Here is a 20,355-nt window from a genome sequence, read left to right on the forward strand (position 1 = left end):
ATGCAAAAAAATGGAGGGTTTAATAACCCTTTAACAAATAATATAAAAAAGGTATTTGTATGATGTATGGTGCTTTGGCAAATTAAATTTCTTTCAGTTTGGGTCTGCATCTACTTCATCATCATTGCAAAGTGATAGATCTAGCACATTTCATTGTTTAAAAATAATAATGGAACAAGGTGAATTTTCCTTAAATTTACCTTGTAATGTATTGCTTCTTAATTTCTTCACAGATTGAAGATGATCGCGGCATCAGTCAGTCGGCAACACATAATCCTGTTTCTTGTATTTGTAATTGCAGTTCTCTTTTCATTCTGCTGGTATCAGGTAGACATTGCTTCATTCAGATATAAATCAGAATGTCCTGAAGAGACACGCAAGCAGGATAGTGAGGTCTGGAACAGGACATTAGGGACAGAGACAACACCAAAAGACACTCTTGGTCTGGTATGGAATTGGCCGTGGGGGCAGCAGTTTGCCTTAGACAAGTGTACACAATATGGCTTTCATGGGTGCAAGCTGTCAACAGACAGGAGTCTATATAGTACTGCGGATGCAGTTTTTATACATCATGCTGATATAATGTATAATAAAAAGGCTTTGCCTCAACAGCCAAGACCTTTTTTTCAGCGTTGGGTGTGGGTTAACTTAGAGCCTCCATTGATTATTAGAAACTTAGAGATGGTGGACAATTTGTTCAATGCGACCATGACATTCCGTCAGGATTCAGATATTTTCATCCCATACGGCCGGATGCAAATAACAAAAGATCCTCAAAAGGTCATCGTTCCCAAGAAGTCTAAGCTGGTATCTTGGGTAGTCAGCAAATGGTATCCTGGTGTTCCTCGCATTGCTTATTATGAACAGCTGAAGAAACATATCCCAATAGATGTTTATGGAGCTAACCACATGCCACTGAGCTCACAAGATTTCCATCCAACAATATCGCAATACAAATTCTATTTGTCTTTTGAGAATTCCATATATAAAGATTATATCACAGAGAAGATTTGGTCAAATGCCTTTGGTTCATGGGCTGTTCCAGTTGTGTTGGGGACATCCCGTAAGAACTATGAACGTTTTGTCCCAGGAGATGCCTTCATTCATGTAGATGATTTTCCAAGTGCAAAGGAACTGGCAAATTACCTTCTCGAGTTGGACAAAGATGATGTGAAGTACCAAAAGTATTTCAACTGGAGATCCCAATACTATGTGAAAATAGATGATGGATGGTCGTATTTCTACTGTAAAGCATGTTCATTCATAAAGCAGAGTCCAAGATATCAGGTTGTTCATAACATAGCTGATTGGTTTTTGAAGGATGTATAGCTCTGACAGTGGAAGATTAAAACCTAATTCCGACCAAATTAAAATGTTTTTCTTGCTTTAGATAAATTGGGGAAGAGTTACATTTCTGTCAGGTTTTCAGTTCTGTCTTTAACATTATTCAAAAGAGCTACCACACTTCCATGTGCCCCTATCATGGCTCTATGTACCTTCATATCTCCAAATGAACTTACGCGTGCCCCCATATCTCCAAGTGTACCCCTGTGCTCCTCCATTTCTCCAAGTGTACCCCTGTACATCTCCAAGTGTACCCCTGTTCTCCTGTGTATCTCTCTTGTGTATCTCCTAGTGTACCCCCTTTGCCTCCAGCATGTCTCTATGTGCGTGTGTGTGTGTCTCCATGTGTAACCCTCTGCCACCAGCGCATCTCCAACTGTGCACCACCATACCTCCAAATGTGCCTCTGTAGATGTCCACAGTTTTTTGACTGGGCAGGGCCCCTTCCCGAGCCATGATCCTCCGCCTGTTCCCTGATGCAGCCACCAGAAACTCTGTACAGTACTGTCATTATTTTAGCCACGTGTAGTTGTAGGGAGGTCCCCTGCATAGCCTTCTGGGGCTGAGGACTGTGGAGAAAGGATACGCTACATGGCACCAACTCTGCTCTTGTTTCAATGGCGGTCACGTGACTGGACGAAAAGGGCGTTGTTTTGAAACGGCACAAACTGAACCAGCGCAAAACGAGGGCTACCTGTGCTAATTTTTTTTATTTTATATGAACGGAAATAATGTAACTCTGCATTTTTATACGATGTAACTGGTTTAGATTGTTTTTGATACCTTTGTACCATGAAAGCCCCACATTCCTTATTATACATGATACATAAAAATGAGTGCTGTTGTACCTAGATTCTAAGTATATAACGTTACGGGTCAGAATGAAAATGAAATGCACCGTGAAAAATAAAAATTAAATTAATTTAAAGAAGAAAATTCTAGTAAATAACAACTTTCAGCTATTTTTTTGTAATTAGGAAAATAAGTTTGCATCGATTCATAGGTTTTAACATTTTACTCCTCGTCTCATAGCAACCGGTTAGCCTTTAGATGGCAATTCCCAACATAAATTTTGAGAATGAAAATAAGCTAATGTGTGACTATAAGCAGTGGAGAGAGTTGTTCTTTTAAACGCTACTTATATCATACACTAAGGCCTCATTTGCATCGGCAGTGTCGAACCTGAGTTTATATGCATTATATGCAATATATCATCCTGTTCATCCAGGATTACAAGCTCGAAACACCACGAAACGCATGCAAATGCATCTAAATGCATGTAAATGTGACTTTATTCAGGTAAAAAAGTGATCTGGGAAGCATAAAAGTTGATTATACTTCCCAAATAACTTCTATGTTTGGATAAGCTAAACCCAGGAGTTCCGGTGTCAATGAGGCAGAAAGGGAAATATCATTTGGCTCCACTAGATGGCACCATACCGACATACACTAATAGGCTGTGTTGAGGAATAAACAGAACTTTTAGTTGCCGTCCTATACATATCCCTACCACATATATACTACCATACCCAAAATTGGCCATAGGCGATGCTTTAAAAGCTTTTACTGTTCATCAGTTTAGTGTTATCAGTGATTGATGGGCCTAAAATTATTGCTCTCACTGCGACGTTTGCGGCGATATGTAACATGTGCGGCGTAGTGGATGCAATTGTCGTTTTTGCGCGTAGACGCACTCGACGCATGTGTGTATGTGGGGGGCGGGGGACTTTACCTTTTTTTTAATTACCTTTATATGTGACTTTTAATTATTTTTTTTTAACTAATTCTTTTAAACCTTTTTTTATTCACTTAACTTTATTGCTATCACATAGGGGACTAACAAGCCCCTTTTGTGATAGCCAATTTTCAGTGACAGGTCCTCTTTATGGAGACATCAGGGGTCTCTAAGACCCCTAATGTCACCTAGGGACCCCCAGGGAAGCTGATGAAGCAAACACCTGCTTCACCAGCTTCTCTCCGGTTTCTGAACTGGAGAGTGACAGAGGAATACACATCACTTCCTGCATTCCGAAGAGGAGGAGGAGTCAAGCGGAGATCGTGTACTGAACTCCTTTTCATCTCCGGCCGCAGAGCTGCTGTGCTGGTCCGGGGCTCACACTGGGCACAGCGGAGCTCGGGATCGCCAGGAGCGGCTGCAACGGAGTGGGGGACACACACCTGCACGCATATTACAAGCGATCGGGCATCTCTACAGATTCCCGAACACTTGTATATAAACAGCCACCGCTGGCTGTTTACATTCCAGGCTGATTTCACGCTTGTGCGCGCCGCTTAGCAAGGGGCACGAGCGGGACGGGATGGGACATTTAAAAACGCCCACCTGCATTCAAGAAGCCGCTGTCCGGCCGTTTAAGTACAATGGTCGGACAGCAGGTGGTTAAATACTTTTTTTTTTGTCCCCACCCAATGTTAGTGTCAGGACTTACCTTAAATCATGCCTCTTTATTCGATCATCTTCTTCCTTACTGTCCTTTTCAGCTGTCCTTCCAGCTCTGGTGCGGGTCTCCGATCCAGCACCGACTCCTCTGTCCTCCTCTTCTCTCATGTCCCATAGTGTCTGTACTGGTGCACGCTGCTCCATAGACTTGCCTTGTGTCTCTCCTCGTCTCCCAGCCGAACATCTGAACTGCGCATGTGCCCGCCCCAAGATACTTTGCAGCCGCCTGAGACTCTTCAGTTTTCGTACGGGAGCGCGCGGCGAAGACACAAGTAAGTTTAAACTTGTTTCAAAAGGTTTTTTTTTTTTGCATATATCTACTGTTTGCTAGCAGTAGATACTATATATGCAAAAAAAGTGAGGGTTTAATAACCCTTTAAGTATGTGTGTGGTTATTGTAATATTTTCACGCGCTGTATCCAGCTTTGACATGTTCCGCTATTAGCATAGCAGTAAAGCTGGGGTCTATGTGGTGGGCTGTGCAGGATTTGTGGTGGGCTCCGTGGGGTCTATGGTGGGCTTTGCAGGGTCTCTGGTGGGCTCTGCTGGGTCTTAGGGGAGCTGTGCAGGATTTGTGGTGGGCTCAACAGGCTGCAGAGCCCACCATAGACCCTGCAGAGCCCACCACAGATCCTGCACAGCCCCCCTGAGACCCTGCGCAGCCCACCATAGACAACACAAAGCCCACCTTAGACTTTCAGGTGGGCTGTGCAGAATCTATGCTGGGCTCTGCAATTTCCATTTAACAGCAGTGTGATCCTCTTAGCTGCCTCTGTCACCCGCTGCTGGACCTGACCTCCTTCACCACCAGACCACTGTTGCAGCGGGCACCCGGCCACCTTCACTGCCCAACTGGCACTTCCGAGTCCCGGCCTCCTCCGCGCCCAACTAGCACTCCACAAGTCCCAGCATGCTCCATCGGTGCCTCTGCAGTGACTTTATAACTATATCCCATGTCCAATATTGACCTAGCAGCCAGTGGAAGCCCAGCAGGGGATATGCTAAACCCACATACTAGGATGTGATGGATAACAGCGGTGCACATCAGTGAAGATTCCACTTGATGCATGCTGGAAAGTTAAGTTTGGAACATGCTTTTTTATGGGAGGGGCTGCTGAAAAGGGCCACTTTAAAGGGAATCTGTAAGGATGTTACTTGACACATCTGATGTTCCCATTCAGTGCTGCAAGCTACCACTGCTGGACGTGCTGCACATCATGCTCTGTGATATACTGTAACTGGATATCTATTTGACACTGTCGTTGGGAGTTGGGCAGCAGCAGCTCTGGACAATAACCGTGGCTGTGACAGTTTAGAACTGCCCTGAGTTCTCTTAGTTTCCTTCTATTGTCTCCAACTGGTCTGAGAAGGTATGACTGTCTATTAGAGGACAAACTTGAGGCAGAATATAATAAGACCAGGAAGTTAGAACTGCAAAGATCTGTTCGCACGGCACACAGGTAATCACACTACGCTCCATAGTTCTAAGTTCTAGAACTTGTAAAAGTGTTTTAAATGAATGCGCAGGATATAGAGCTTGCTCACTGGACTTTTTGTTGCTTTATAATTTTATATTTTACGGTTGAAAGATCTCTTCAGTAGTAGATACAAAGTGAAATAGCAATGTTTCTTTCGGTGGGTTGCCCACTTATTTTTCATTTGGGGTTTTGTACTTCTGAAACCTTACCGTCTCTTTTTAAAGCTTTATGAACACTTTTTTTATTTGCTAACCTTTCGGTCTGTTAGATGTAACATCGTGTTTTATTATATCCGTTTGACGAGTGAAAACAAGTACATGTTGATTTTGCCGAAAAATCTACTGAGCTGATAACTGCCAGTGCACTCTGCCTGTGCTGCACCGGAGGGTATGACCGTGGGGTAACTACAGATATACATTTACAGAACAGACTTATATAGGGTATGACCGTGGGGTAACTACAGATATACATGTACAGAACAGACTTATATAGGGTATGACCGTGGGGTAACTACAGATATACATGTACAGAACAGACTTATATAGGGTATGACCGTGGGGTAACTACAGATATACATGTACAGAACAGACTTATATAGGGTATGACCGTGGGGTAACTACAGATATACATGTACAGAACAGACTTATATAGGGTATGACCGTGGGGTAACTACAGATATACATGTACAGAACAGACTTATATAGGGTATGACCGTGGGGTAACTACAGATATACATGTACAGAACAGACTTATATAGGGTATGACCGTGGGGTAACTACAGATATACATGTACAGAACAGACTTATATAGGGTATGACCGTGGGGTAACTACAGATATACATGTACAGAACAGACTTATATAGGGTATGACCGTGGGGTAACTACAGATATACATGTACAGAACAGACTTATATAGGGTATGACCGTGGGGTAACTACAGATATACATGTACAGAACAGACTTATATAGGGTATGACCGTGGGGTAACTACAGATATACATGTACAGAACAGACTTATATAGGGTATGACCGTGGGGTAACTACAGATATACATGTACAGAACAGACTTATATAGGGTATGACCGTGGGGTAACTACAGATATACATGTACAGAACAGACTTATATAGGGTATGACCGTGGGGTAACTACAGATATACATGTACAGAACAGACTTATATAGGGTATGACCGTGGGGTAACTACAGATATACATGTACAGAACAGACTTATATAGGGTATGACCGTGGGGTAACTACAGATATACATGTACAGAACAGACTTATATAGGGTATGACCGTGGGGTAACTACAGATATACATGTACAGAACAGACTTATATAGGGTATGACCGTGGGGTAACTACAGATATACATGTACAGAACAGACTTATATAGGGTATGACCGTGGGGTAACTACAGATATACATGTACAGAACAGACTTATATAGGGTATGACCGTGGGGTAACTACAGATATACATGTACAGAACAGACTTATATAGGGTATGACCGTGGGGTAACTACAGATATACATGTACAGAACAGACTTATATAGGGTATGACCGTGGGGTAACTACAGATATACATGTACAGAACAGACTTATATAGGGTATGACCGTGGGGTAACTACAGATATACATGTACAGAACAGACTTATATAGGGTATGACCGTGGGGTAACTACAGATATACATGTACAGAACAGACTTATATAGGGTATGACCGTGGGGTAACTACAGATATACATGTACAGAACAGACTTATATAGGGTATGACCGTGGGGTAACTACAGATATACATGTACAGAACAGACTTATATAGGGTATGACCGTGGGGTAACTACAGATATACATGTACAGAACAGACTTATATAGGGTATGACCGTGGGGTAACTACAGATATACATGTACAGAACAGACTTATATAGGGTATGACCGTGGGGTAACTACAGATATACATGTACAGAACAGACTTATATAGGGTATGACCGTGGGGTAACTACAGATATACATGTACAGAACAGACTTATATAGGGTATGACCGTGGGGTAACTACAGATATACATGTACAGAACAGACTTATATAGGGTATGACCGTGGGGTAACTACAGATATACATGTACAGAACAGACTTATATAGGGTATGACCGTGGGGTGACTACAGATATACATGTACTGAACAGACTTATATAGGGTATGACCGTGGTGTAGCTTAAGATATACATGTACAGAACAGACCTATATAGGGTATGGCCGTGGGGTGGCTGCAGAAATACATGTACTGAACAGACTTATATAGGGTATGACCGTGGTGTGGCTAAAGATATACATGCACTAAACTAAACAGACACGTAGAGGGTATAACCGTGGGGTGGCTACAGATATACATGCACAGAAGAGACTCGTAGAGGGTATGACCGTGGGGTCAGGGCCGGCCTTAGGGGTGTGCGAGCAGTGCGGCCGCACAGGGCGCCATGGCAACAAGGGCGTCGTGCGGCCGACACAGCTCGTCCTGGGGGCGGCTTCTCTCCCCCTCACCGCTGGGCGCTGGCCATCCGATATGACAGCGCTCCCTCGTCCGCTCCCCCCTCCTTGGGGGGGGGGCGCAGGAGGGAGCGCTGCCTGCTGTCAGGATGGCGGAGCGGTGAGGGGGAGAGAAGCCGCGCCCGCAGCTGTCAGGATGGCCGAGCGGGGAGGAGATCGGAGCCGCTGTCATCCTGTCAGTTTCAGGATGACAGCGGCTCTGTGCGTGGCTGAGCGGAGGATCGGTAAATATCAGTGATATTTACCGGTCCTCCGTGTGAGAAGGACAAACACTGGAGCGATCGTCTGATCACTCCAGTGTTTGTAAATAACTGGGGACACATAGTGCTATGTGTCCCCAGTTATGAATGAGCAGGCTGTGATTTACATCGCAGCCTGTTCATTCAAGATTTCACCAATGGGGAGAAGCACTCAGTACAGAGGCTCCTCCCCATTCAGAAACTATTGATAGTAAGTATGAATGGGAGGAGCCTCTGTACTGAGTGCTTCCCATTCATTGAGTGCTGAGGCTGCTAAAAAAGAAATTGAGGATTTGGTGTCCTCAATTTCTTTTCTATTTTAAAAGGGAAATGTCAGGGGTCTGTTTGGACCCCTAATATTTCCCAAAGCCCCCCCAACAGTAAAAAATAAATAAAAACATTTAAAAAATGATTTTAACCACTTTCCGGCCGGCCGTTGTAAAAAAACGGCCAGCCAGGAGCTCTCTAGATCTGAGCGGGCGTCTTTAGACGTCCGCTCAGCCACGCCCTCTCGCGCGCACCGCTGGGCGCTCGCGATCGGGAAATGCCCGTTATTTGATATATTTGCTATAGAGCCGGCAGATCGCTTGTATGAGGTCCCGTGAATTGCGCCCTCCCCGGCTCCCCCCCTCCCGCTGTCAAGCTGGTCCCGGGCTCCGCTGTGCCCAGTGCGAGCCCGGGACCAGCATATGGCCTCTGTCACAGGGGATCAGAGGGAGCTCGGTACACGAGCTCCCTCCGGTCCCCTCTCCGCTGTCAGAATGCGTAATTGGTGTATATTACATCACTTCCGCATTCTTGTGTCACTCTCCAGCTTCAACAGAAACAGGAACCATACCGCACTCCTTACCGGGATTCCCACTTGATGAAGATGGGTGCTCGAAAACACTGCATGTATATCTGTAGCCACCCCACGGTCATACCCTATATAAGTCTGTTAATTGCATGTATATCTGTAGCCACCCCACGCAGGGCCGGCCTTAGGCCTTTAGGCGCCCTGTGCGAGAAAGCTTTACAGCACCACTCAGTGACCACACCCCTCAGTGGCCACACCCATTTATCAACCATATTTTTGCTAAAATATAAAAAGACGGGGTCACGTCGGGTAAATAGACACCAAACATGTCAAGCTTTAAAATTGCGCGCACCCGCAAAATCGCAAAAAATTACCATGCCCAAAATTGACCTTAGGTGACGTTTTAAAAGCTTTTACCGCTCATCAGTTTAGTGTTATCAGTGATTGATGGCCCTACAATTATTGCTCTCATTCCGACGTTCACGGCGATATGTAACATGTGCGGCGTAATGGGCAAAATCGTCGTTTTCACACGTATGCGCACCAGACGCCTGTTTGCATGCGTGTATGTATGGGGGGGAGGGGATGTAATTCTTTTTTATTTGTAACTTTACATTTTTGGGGGGGAAACTTTATTGCTATCACAGAAGAAAACCCCCTTATGTGATAGCAAAATATGTGACAGGTCCTCTTTATGGAGACATCAGGGGTCTCCAAGACCCCTAATGTCACCTAGGACCCCCCTGAAGAAGCTGATGAAGCAAAGATCTGCTTCATCAGCTTCTCTCCAGCATCTGTATGAGGGAGATGACAAGTACAGGAAGAAGAGGAAGATCGGATTAATAGACATCATTTAAGGTAAGTGTTTTAATTAAAATTGGGGGCAGGGAAAAAACGCTTTGCCTTTAATGTCACTTTAAATACTAGACCACATAGGGACTTTTACACACACACACACACACAAAGGTTGAACTTGATGGACCTGTGTCTTTATTCAACCTCAAATACTATGTAACTATGTAACCTACCAGGCCATGAAATTGCATTATAGAGCCACTAAACAGTGATGTGGTTCTTGTATAGTTATATTTAGATTTATCCTGATGTAAAACTAAGATAAAAGCATTTTTTTGTTGTTGTTGTGCTGACTCATTTTAATTATGTGTTAAAGTGTAACAGAAGGAAAACAAAAACAAAAATGCTCGGAGGTAGAGTTTTTTTTGGCAGAATAAGCATGCAAAGTCTCATCTGCCAAAAAACATCTTCCCCTTTTTCCTAGCAGTTTCCTTTTAATAATATATCTTTATTGAAAATGTTTGTTGTAATACAAACAGTTAAGCGTCCAATGTGCAGATAAAGTAAAAGGTAGTATTACAGGGATCCCAACCTGAAAAAAAGTAATTTCAGGGAGGTGCCCTTCTCATTTCAGGGAGGTGCCCTCTGTCCCCCTCCCCATCCGTGGGGGGATGGGGGAGAGCACCCCCCTGAAATGATGGCAGATAGCAAAGAAGCTATTGCTTCCCGTGCTATCTGCTTGTTTTTTTTTTTAGTATTCTGACAGCTGCTGACGTCAGAATACATTTTTTTTTTTTTTAAACAGCATAGCAATGCATATTGCTATGCTGTATTCTGTAAAGACCCCTCCTGGACTCTGTTGTTTGGTTATTTATTGCATACAGTTTTTTTGTTTTGTTATATTGTTAACTGTTTTAATGTAGTTCAATGAAGAGCTGCTGTGGTGATGTTCAAACCCATGCCATGCAGTCTGTGTTTTTATTGGGGTTTCAAAAGGGAACAAAATTGCTTGCAGTATATCCAAAACAGATTGCTTTCCAGTAACATGACTGTGAACAAGAGTTTAAAGCTGGTCATACACAGCTTGATGTTAGGCTGATTCATGTTCAATCAGTCGAAATGTGAGCCTTGGGTGGCCCTGTTGGCACCACCTGGTTTGACAAGATTTGATTGAAAAATAAGAAGAGCATTCAGTCTGCAGAGATTAACAAGAGAAATCAGAGCATGCATGGCTAGCATCAACTGGATCTGATCTCCCTCATGTATTGCTCAAGTTGTTGCATACAATAGAATGAAGTGTGCGGTGATCTGTCAGGCCATAGCTCATACAGACTAAAATGTTAGGTGCTTTTTGTAGAGGTGTGACGAAAGCCACCTGTTTATCTTTCATGGGCACACTTAAACATACAGTGTATCTGGCAGACGGCTCACGTTGTGCTCAGTGCACTTGGAAAGTGTCTGGTTAAAGACTATCGTTTGCGCTTCCTTGAGACCCTGGACTCTGTCCTGTACTTTCACCTCTCCAGATCTGACTTGTGTAGCGATAACTCCCCGCAAGGAGCCGATGTTTGCCCGGTCCTCATCCAGTCAGTCTAGGGGTTGATTTCCAGCTACACCCATTAGCACTAACCACCCTCTTCTGATGCCCATAAATTGATGTCCACCTCAGTGATATGATGCTAGTTGAACAGTTTATTGAACTTCTTGTTGGGGAGAGAGGGTATCAGGGTTCTAGGTGTCTAGGGGTAACCATCATCTGCTCCAGACTCACCGGATCTTGTAACAGTAGGAAGGCATATCCATAATCCAAGAAAGAAACACTGACCAGGCTCTGAAGTCCACATAGATCCAGGGCACCTCAAGAGCCTGTACTGGTCCTGGTTCTTTTTCCTCTCTCTATCTCTCAGGCCTCCTCCATGTTGAAGGCCTCAGGGAAACATCTTCCCTCACTTCAGCCACTGCCCACCCCCAGGGCTTGGCCTAGCTTGGGGGCAGGCTGAACAGGACCCAGCCCTAATCCATGGCTGGTCCAGGCAAGAGAGAGCACATGGCAGCTCCCACCCATATATGTACACTATGCCAACAGGCACCACTGGCTGAAACATGCCCAGTGGTTGGCTGCTGTACTGTACACATATTACAGTGTCTCCTATTGGCTGTCCCCCAATATGACACACTCCGCCCAGGGGGGTACAGACAAGGTTAGACACCTTGCATTAACCATGTAATCACCCCTACAAAATCCAGCCAGGCTGTCTACAGCCCTGGCTATCACTAAATGCATAGTAGTCACATCACAAAAGGTGATGGGCGCTACACTTGTTTCTGTTTTTTTGTATCGACTATTCCCAGCTTGTCTTGAAGTTTCAGTATCTTTGTCCGCTAACAACACAGCTTGTCTTATGGTTCCACATTTTGGTTCCGCAGCCAAGTCAGAATGCTGCAAACCAGTAAAGTCAGGGTGGAACCCTGACAACATGGAAGCACTCTGTGCTGAGCACTTCCATGTTCAGTATTAGTAAGTTCATGGCTGCAGAGGAAAAGGAGAATGATCTTGGTGCAAACAGGCCAGATTCGGTACACAAGCAGTCGGTGACCATATTGGAGCAGGCAGAAGAGTTGTCAAGTTCTGTCAAGTTGTCAAGTTGATCAAGCTGAAGTCAGTAGTCAAAGGTAGCAGGTTTAAAGTGGAAGGCGATAAGCGTAGTTGGTTAATCAGCAGTCAAGGGTCAGTACACAAGTAGCATTATAGGATGTAGTTTTGCAGTAAGAACAGGAAGCAAGATATTGGCAGGAACATGAGAATTTGGCACACAGGAAGCGCAGAGGCATGGCTTAAAAAGGAAGTTCAAGGGAGGAGCAAGGAGTTCAGAGTTCAACAAAAAATGAGTTTAACTGAAGATTGCACAAAAGATCAGTGAAGGAGTCATCCAGTGTTTCAGGGAGCTCAGCAGGTAGAGCCACTGCCGGACCCAGCAGAGACCCTGAGTTTAGAGCCGGATCCTGACAGATTTTCAATCTCTTTATCTATCTCAGGAGTGAAATATTAGGGGTCTGTTCAGACGCTTGATATTTAGGGTTAGGACGAGGTAGAAGAAATGCAATTCTCCTCTACACCAGGCATTCTCATTGTGACTGACCGCCTGGTACCCCGACTGGGTACCTTTGTCACAATCAAGCTTCCTTCACTCTGGAACCAGAAGATAGTAATGATAGCCCAAACCTCCCCTAATAACCAGGCAGAACTAGTCTATATTAAGGTGAAGCCACGACTGACTTGATTAAAAACCAGCACAGTATTTATACAGTTCTGGAGATCTAAAAAAGATAATGCAATCAAACATTCAAACAATGCAAGCAGACATTCCCTTGCCAGTTCCTTAATCAAAGATATAGGGAGAGAGAAAACAAATGATGATGGGATTAACTATCTCCTGAGTGTCTATACAGCTACACCTAGAGTCAGCTATGTTAATCCCATCAATGACACAATAAAACAAATGGACAGACTGTAACAGGTTCAATGGGAGTCTAAGTCCAGAGTTAACCCCTTCAGTGCTGCTGGATTCACACCCTGTACCTATAGGGGTATAGGGTGACTTAAACATAATGCCAGGGTCCATAGTCGGTGGGGAGGAGGCTGGCTTTCAGTCCCCTCCAAGTTCCCCATTGCACGGAGGCTTTCATGACACTCATCTCTGATCACCAGGGCCGAAACTAGGGGGTGGCAGAGGGGGCATGTGCCTCGGGCACCGCATTAGGTGGGGCACTGCCAGGCCCGACAGGTTGAGCAATCAGTGGCGGATTCCGTTGGTGGGGGAGGGTAATGGTAAACAATTGCTTCCCCTACAAGAATATATTACTATTGTTATCCTACTGATGGTAACTTACCGCTTCCTCCGCCGCCACTCTGTAGGCACTGACAGGGCTGGCGCTGCCAGGCCCGACAGGGTGAGCAACCAGTGGCAGATTTTGTTGGGGGGAGGGTAACAGTAAACAATTTCTTCCCCTGCAAGAAAATATTACTATTGTTACCCTACCGACGTAAACTTACCACTTTCTCTACCTCTACTCTGCAGGCACTGCATAGGGGGGGGCATAGGGGGGGGGGATACACCTTTGGACGCCAGAGCCAGAGGCGAGTTGGAGCGGCGTCATGCAGAGCAGCTGTGAGGTGAGAGGACACGGACTCCAGAGTAGTCACCAGGTAATCACAGAGATGTCTACAGAGCCCCCCTGCACACTTGACACCAGCTTGCTGCTCTTGTGTATGTGTTAAAAAAGTATATATATTTTCCACCATTAAGAAGAGCTGGCTTCTTGTGTAAATCCAAGCCCTCCCAAAACTCCGCACAGGCCATCTGAGACCCTCACTGCCTACCTGAGACACCCAAAGCCCTCCTTAGACCCTACACAGCCCATCTGATACCCCCACAGCCCTCCATAGACACTGCACAGCCCACCTGAGACCCGCACAGCCCACCTGAAACTCCACACAGCCATTCTGAGACCCGCACAGCCCACCTGGGACTCCGCACAGCCATCCTGAGACCACACACAGCCCTCCTAAGACCCTGGAGACATCAGCCTGCTATCATAACACAGAGTATGTTGCTTCATATTATTCTCCATTGCTGTATAATGTATTGCTGGGATTTGTAGTGCTCTATAGCTGGTGGTATTCTTCATTGCTGTATAATGTATTGCTGTGTAGCGGGCTTACATGGTGGATCAGTGTCTTTAGACCCGTTTCTGTGCTCTCTTCTTTTGGTGCAGCAGAACCCCTCCTGACCCACCACGGAGGCGAGGCTTACAATCACTTCATTCAAGTCTCTCCACCATGACAAATTAGAAGGGGCAGTGCCAGCAAAATAGAAGTGAGGCCAGAAGCGGCTCCTAAATTAACAAATCGGCACTGGAGAATGAGGCAATTTGAAGCCTCACCTCTGCGGTTGATCAGGAGGGGCGCCACCATGACAAAAGAAGTGAGCCCAGAAGTGTGGAGTGGTAGCAGTGGAAGATTGGATAGAGAACTTCTCAAGGGGACGGTGGGAGCAACTCTGAGTCTTTGCCCTGGGTGATGGAATGTCTAGCTCCGCCACTGCTGATCACACTTCCAGTTCAGAGCTGTGCAACAGTGCAATGTCCCAATCCGCATGCAGTCAGCGGTGTATTTAGCTTTGCTGCTGCCCTAAGCAAGGCTTGCAACAGCATACCAGAAGCAGGATCCCAAAACAACAACAAAATACCTGTTTTCACAGCGTCCCTCCCTCGCTGGCCAGAACAGGGAAGCGTCATTCCATGAAGCATTTCCACCATCAAGAGTCCGCAGTGAACATTTCTCCGGCTTTCTCTATTGATCCTGTCAACAGTGAGCTGTTGTCTTTGTCACGATTACAATACTTTTTTATTTTCACAATTTTGGGCATTACACTTTCTGCAGTTTATGCAATTTAAAATGGGGACAATCTGTTATTTATGAACCCCACACAATATAATCTTTTATATTTAATGGAAAATGTATTACTGAATGAACAATAAAAAATAAGCTCTCCATGCTGCAACCCTTTACATGCCTCAACATTTTTAGACTAGAAAGAGGAACACCTTCTAGCACAATGGCAATGGACACGCCCCCGGACACGACCCCAGTTATGCTGACTGTTAAGAATCTGTATTCCAAAAATGACTACTTAAACAAATGTTGCCATTACTTTTCCTTTATATCCGCTTTTTGAAATATCAAACAAGATAATTAAGAGATAGGATGAAGATTTTAGTGCAGAATAACACTTTTAGTAGGTAAATAGTGAATATTCATAGATGTCTGTTCATCAGACCAAAAAGAGGAACAACTGAGGATTGCTTCCAATGAGGGTCAGTTGGAAGGTTCCTTTTGTGTGATTGACAGTGGTTACTGGGCATTCACCTGCCTGTGTGCAAGGACATCAGGGGCTGACTGCCCCTTCACCATATGTATAGGTGTATATAACAGGAAAATTCCTATCATACTTACCGTCATTTTCCTTTTCTGACATGCTCCATTTTTCGGTTCTGCTCGGTCCCACAGAGGGAGCGAGCAGAACAGCCGAGCTGAATGCTGCTTAGCGGCATTCAGCTATTCACTCACTGCTGTTCGGCATCTATAAGAATAGACCGAACAGCAGCGAGTAGCCTGCCGGAGGTTCGGTTTAGCCGATCCAGATGTTGGATCGGCTGAGTCTAACTCCTTCTGCACTTCGGGTCGGCCGAACATGCTGAGCATGTTCGGCCGACCCGAAGCCGTGCGAAGCCACCCGATGTACGGCTGATTTCAACCGATATACGGCTGAAATCAGCCGTACCAGCCTGAAGTGAATAGCCGAACAGCGTTCGGCTCACCTCGCTTCAGGTCAGTCATTCAATCGGCTGCCTACGGCAGCTTAGTGAATAGACCCCTAAGTATTAAGTTTGTTCTTCTTTGGAAAAAAATTAATTCTTATCCAGCACACTGCTTATCTCCTAATAAAACTGTGCTAAGGAACTTTGGATACTTTCATTGCTGACCTGCCTGTCTGAAAATACTAGTCTCCTGGTAGTCATGCTTATTCAGGGGCTTCACTGCTTTCTATGTCCCAGAAAAAGCATGCAGATTAGAAGTCCTGACTCTACTCTGACTTCCCCGATTTGCATGATTGTTTCTAGTCAGTGTCCCAGAAAGTCTTGGAGCTGTTGGATCAGGAACTAGTATTTCCAAAAAGTCAGCAATAGCCAGCTCCAGATTAGACTTTAAAAAGGATTGTTCCATCACCTTTTGATTGTTTTTTTTCAGTATGAACTATAGAGTAAATCCAGGAAGGTAGCCTGTAATCTGTCAGGTGTGACTGTGTTTAATGGGCCAATCGTAGTGAATACATTTCAACAAGAGAACAAAAGGTTGGTGGATCATTTTTCTAGGAAATGTTATATGTTGACAGGTTTTGGCTTGTTAACCCTTAATCCAAGTTATCTGCAGGCTTTGTATATTGTGTTCAAAAATATCCATGCATTTTTAAGATTTTCACAATTAAAGTGGACCTGAATTTAAAAAAGTTAAGATTTGTCATCTTATAGGGAACATCTAGAGGTGTTAAGCCACAGTTTTTGTTTTAATACGTGTTTTAGGTTAGTTAAAGTAGATCTGCTGCAAAAAATGTAAAAATGAATAGCCCAGTAATAGCAAACATAAAATAAGCAGCTATTGCTGTTATACTCGCCTTCACTTCATACAGGGCTATTCACTAACCGGCGAAGAGTTTGGAGGAAGCAGGAAAAGGAAACAATCTAGGACAACATCGCTGAACTGGAAAGTGAGCTGAATTGGAGAATTTTTCTAATCAGCTATGTTGTCCTAGATTATTCACTTCTCCTGCCTTCTCCAAACTCTTCATCCTTTTGTGAATAACCATGATAGTTGACCCATTCAGTTAGTCCCTTCCGCCACTAGATATCACCAGTCTTCTGGGTTGAATGTTGGACAGCATCATTCAACCCACTTTCTTTGACCCCAGACTGTAATGTAACTCAAACAAATACGATCACACATCACTGTTCTTCTCTGAAAACAATTCATTCCACCTTCTCATCCAGCATACAGTGTCATAGCATCTGTGCTTCTACTGTCACCCACCTTTAACACATTTCACCCATTTGGGCTTATTCATAGAGATCATGTTTGTTTGAGAAACATGGGAGAAGCAAAGATGGGCTTGTGATCGGCACGCGGTGAGGTCCCAGGTGAGGGATAATGGAGGATGTGAGCTGTGATCTGCATTGTTAATATCACACACACAGACTGTCATGGACATGTTCCCTGGGGGGGCATCATTACGTAGCCTGGGCTCAGAGTAGTACTGCATTGAATGGGGCTTACAAATTATTAAATAAGTAAAGCTGGCCATACATCTATAGATTATCTGCAGATTTTCTATGGTCAGATGGAAAAAGTACAACAGATTCCCCCATCTACGCTAAACTGTGTGGATAGAGGAATCTCCCACTGGGCCAAGCTTCAGTATCTTGCTAGTCGGCCCCGCTAGCTCTCAAAATACCTGAACAATCTGATTGGATGCAGGCACTGTTCAGGTATTTGAGAGCCAGCGGGGCTGACTCCCAGTGGGAGATTCCTCCATCCACACCGTTTAGGATAGATGGAGGAATCTGTTGCACTTTTTCTATCTGATCATTAAAAGTCTGCAGATAATCTATAGGTGTATGACCAGCTTAAGGAGAAGAAAGAGTACCCGTGACATCAATGAACCGGCCAGAGGACCCTTAAAAAACTAAACAGTGGGACTCTTGGTGCAAGGGGTAAGGGGCACAGTAAATGATCTGTTTATAACCCCTCCCGGAGGATGTGATATCATTTTTGTTTTCAATTAAAATGGGTCTATATTATGTGGCCGTGTTTCATGTCGCAAACACAGTTCTTAGTGATGAACAAAGAGGATTAGTTGTTTTTTTTTCTGTTGACCACTTGAAAAATGTGGATGCACATAAGGTCAAAAGTCTCTGTAGCTAGTAAAGCTTCGCAATACACTTCTTGCCCAAGCTGCTACACTGTTTATCTGTTTTGTCTTACTAAGGTTTGCCCAGGTTGTGACATGTTGATCTGGTTACAGCTGTAAGGAGCTCAACAACATTTCCACATTCTATGTGCATTTAATGGTTTTTTTTTAATGCATGTGCACATGCTTTTACCTGTAAAAGCCTTCCTTGTGTAGACATCCAAAATACCTAAGACTGCTAACAGACACCACCATCTTGGATGTGATGTCAGCAGTCCCCAGCAGCATAGGTGGGAACCTGCCAGAAATGGCTCGGCAATACCAGAATTTGGATCTAGTTGTTCGGTCATTAAACATTCATTGTAACGTGGAATTGTTATATATCAGGAATTCCTATTTCAGAGATATGAACAAAGCGCAGTGTGCATGAAATCATTTCTCTGTCACGCATACTGCGCCCTGCATTCAGGGAGGTGGAGGGCTGGCCGGAACATGGGAGATAAGTGTACGTATGGCTAAGGCACCCTCAACATAGTTGGATGCCACTGCTGCCACTAGAATTTCCCACTAGCAGAAAGACCAGGGCAATGATGGAGACCAGCCATGCCACCAGTAGGATAAATGTGTGTATACAGTATGTGTGTGTATGCAGAGTGCATGTATGTATATGCAGTCACTATCACTAAAATGGTGTGTAGAACTGGCTCCCAACTATTTACCATTCCAGCAACAGTGCTTTTGGCTCCCACCTACGGCACCATTAGTGTCACTAGTATACGGGATAGATGGCAGTCAGGTGCACTGTGTTACTGGAATGATGGATAGGTGGAAGCCTGGTGCATTGTCAGTGTCATTGGAATGGTGTACATACAGTGTACCTGGATCCCACCTATCAACTGTAGACTATGGACCCATCACTTAAATCCCTCCCACTTTTAAGTACAACTTGGACACATCCACCACAGCTCCGCCTACCACCCCACCCATAATCTCAATAATTACAATTTCTAAAAGTGCCCAGCAGACTCAGGGATGTCACTCACTTGAGCCAGCACAGACATTGATTAGACACTACCAGAAGAAGAGAAGGCTATGACGTAGTAGGAGAGAGTGAAAAATGTGCCTGTACTAGGAATTTCGACTCTTACTGAAGCATTCGAATTTCTCAGAAAGGCACATTGCAAGTGCATAAACAATTATTTACCGAAAAGAAAAACACTACAAGTAACCATTAGAATACTTGATTTTTCTGTGCTTTTACCTGCAAATATTTAAGTTGGTTATAGGGGCTCTTGCGATATATTCACTATTGTGTTTAACTTTCAGGCAGCTACAAAATGCCTGTCTATTTCACTCACCAGATCATAGGAGGACTGCACCTAGGATAAAAACCTGAACATCAGGTCATGCTCACTTTTTTTTATTGTAAGCTTCATCAATGTTTACCCTGTCTGTGCTAAAGGTTAGAGTAGAGTTTCAGCATAGGAGGAAGTTTAAATCAGTAAAAATAACATAATAAAAATGAATAGACCTGTTTTATTCCTTTGCTACTGACGTTTGCCTCAGGCGATAACCTCACTGAGGTTGAGCCCGAAAAAAATTGGTTGGCCTCATGAAAGGCATGGCTCTGGCTACCATGTTTAAAACGTTCACATGTAAAAGGTGCCTGCTTGCATCTTTATGAACACTCTAGGGTCCCAAAAATCCAGGGATTAATTAATGCAGATCGTAGTTCCAGCTTGGAAGGTTGAGCTATAGTTCCCGCCTCTCAGACTACATTATTGCTCAGTGAGGCTATCTATTAAACTATGGAACTGCTAGTGGGGTGTCTTTATAGAGCTGGCTTTGTGCACAGGGGCACCAGCATGATGGGTCAGAAAAATGTTGGAAGCACATACTGTAACTAAAATGCTAAAATGTCTTGTATGCTGCAGAATCAACGTTACCCTTCACTGAAAACATTTGAACTCAATCATTCGGAAGAGTGTCCACATACTTTTTCCCCGTATAGTGTACTTGCAGGTTCCTCGATATGCCAGCTTTTCCATCATGATAGCATGGTATACTTTGTGAAAAAGGAAAGGTTTACTTAAACTGTTTATCTATATATCAGAATATTTAAATAACTATATTTCCTACATTGCAACTAATAACATGCATTTTACTTCTTCCAGAGCCATA

General features: G+C 44.2%; 1 protein-coding gene across 1 annotated transcript; it reads left to right on the forward strand.

The window, feature by feature from the left end:
* Positions 1 to 233: 233 nt before the first annotated feature.
* LOC108804954 (galactoside 3(4)-L-fucosyltransferase-like) lies at positions 234 to 1,374 on the forward strand (the record flags this gene model as incomplete). The annotated part of the gene is made up of 1 exon (XM_018576891.1): positions 234 to 1,374. A coding segment is annotated over one exon (1,096 nt), but the record flags the coding sequence as incomplete, so codon positions are not given.
* Between the last annotated feature and the right edge of the window lie 18,981 nt (positions 1,375 to 20,355).

Source organism: Nanorana parkeri, unplaced genomic scaffold (assembly GCF_000935625.1).
Source record: "Nanorana parkeri isolate BGI_ZX_2015 unplaced genomic scaffold, ASM93562v1 scaffold80, whole genome shotgun sequence".
NCBI classification, from domain to species: Eukaryota; Metazoa; Chordata; class Amphibia; order Anura; family Dicroglossidae; genus Nanorana; species Nanorana parkeri.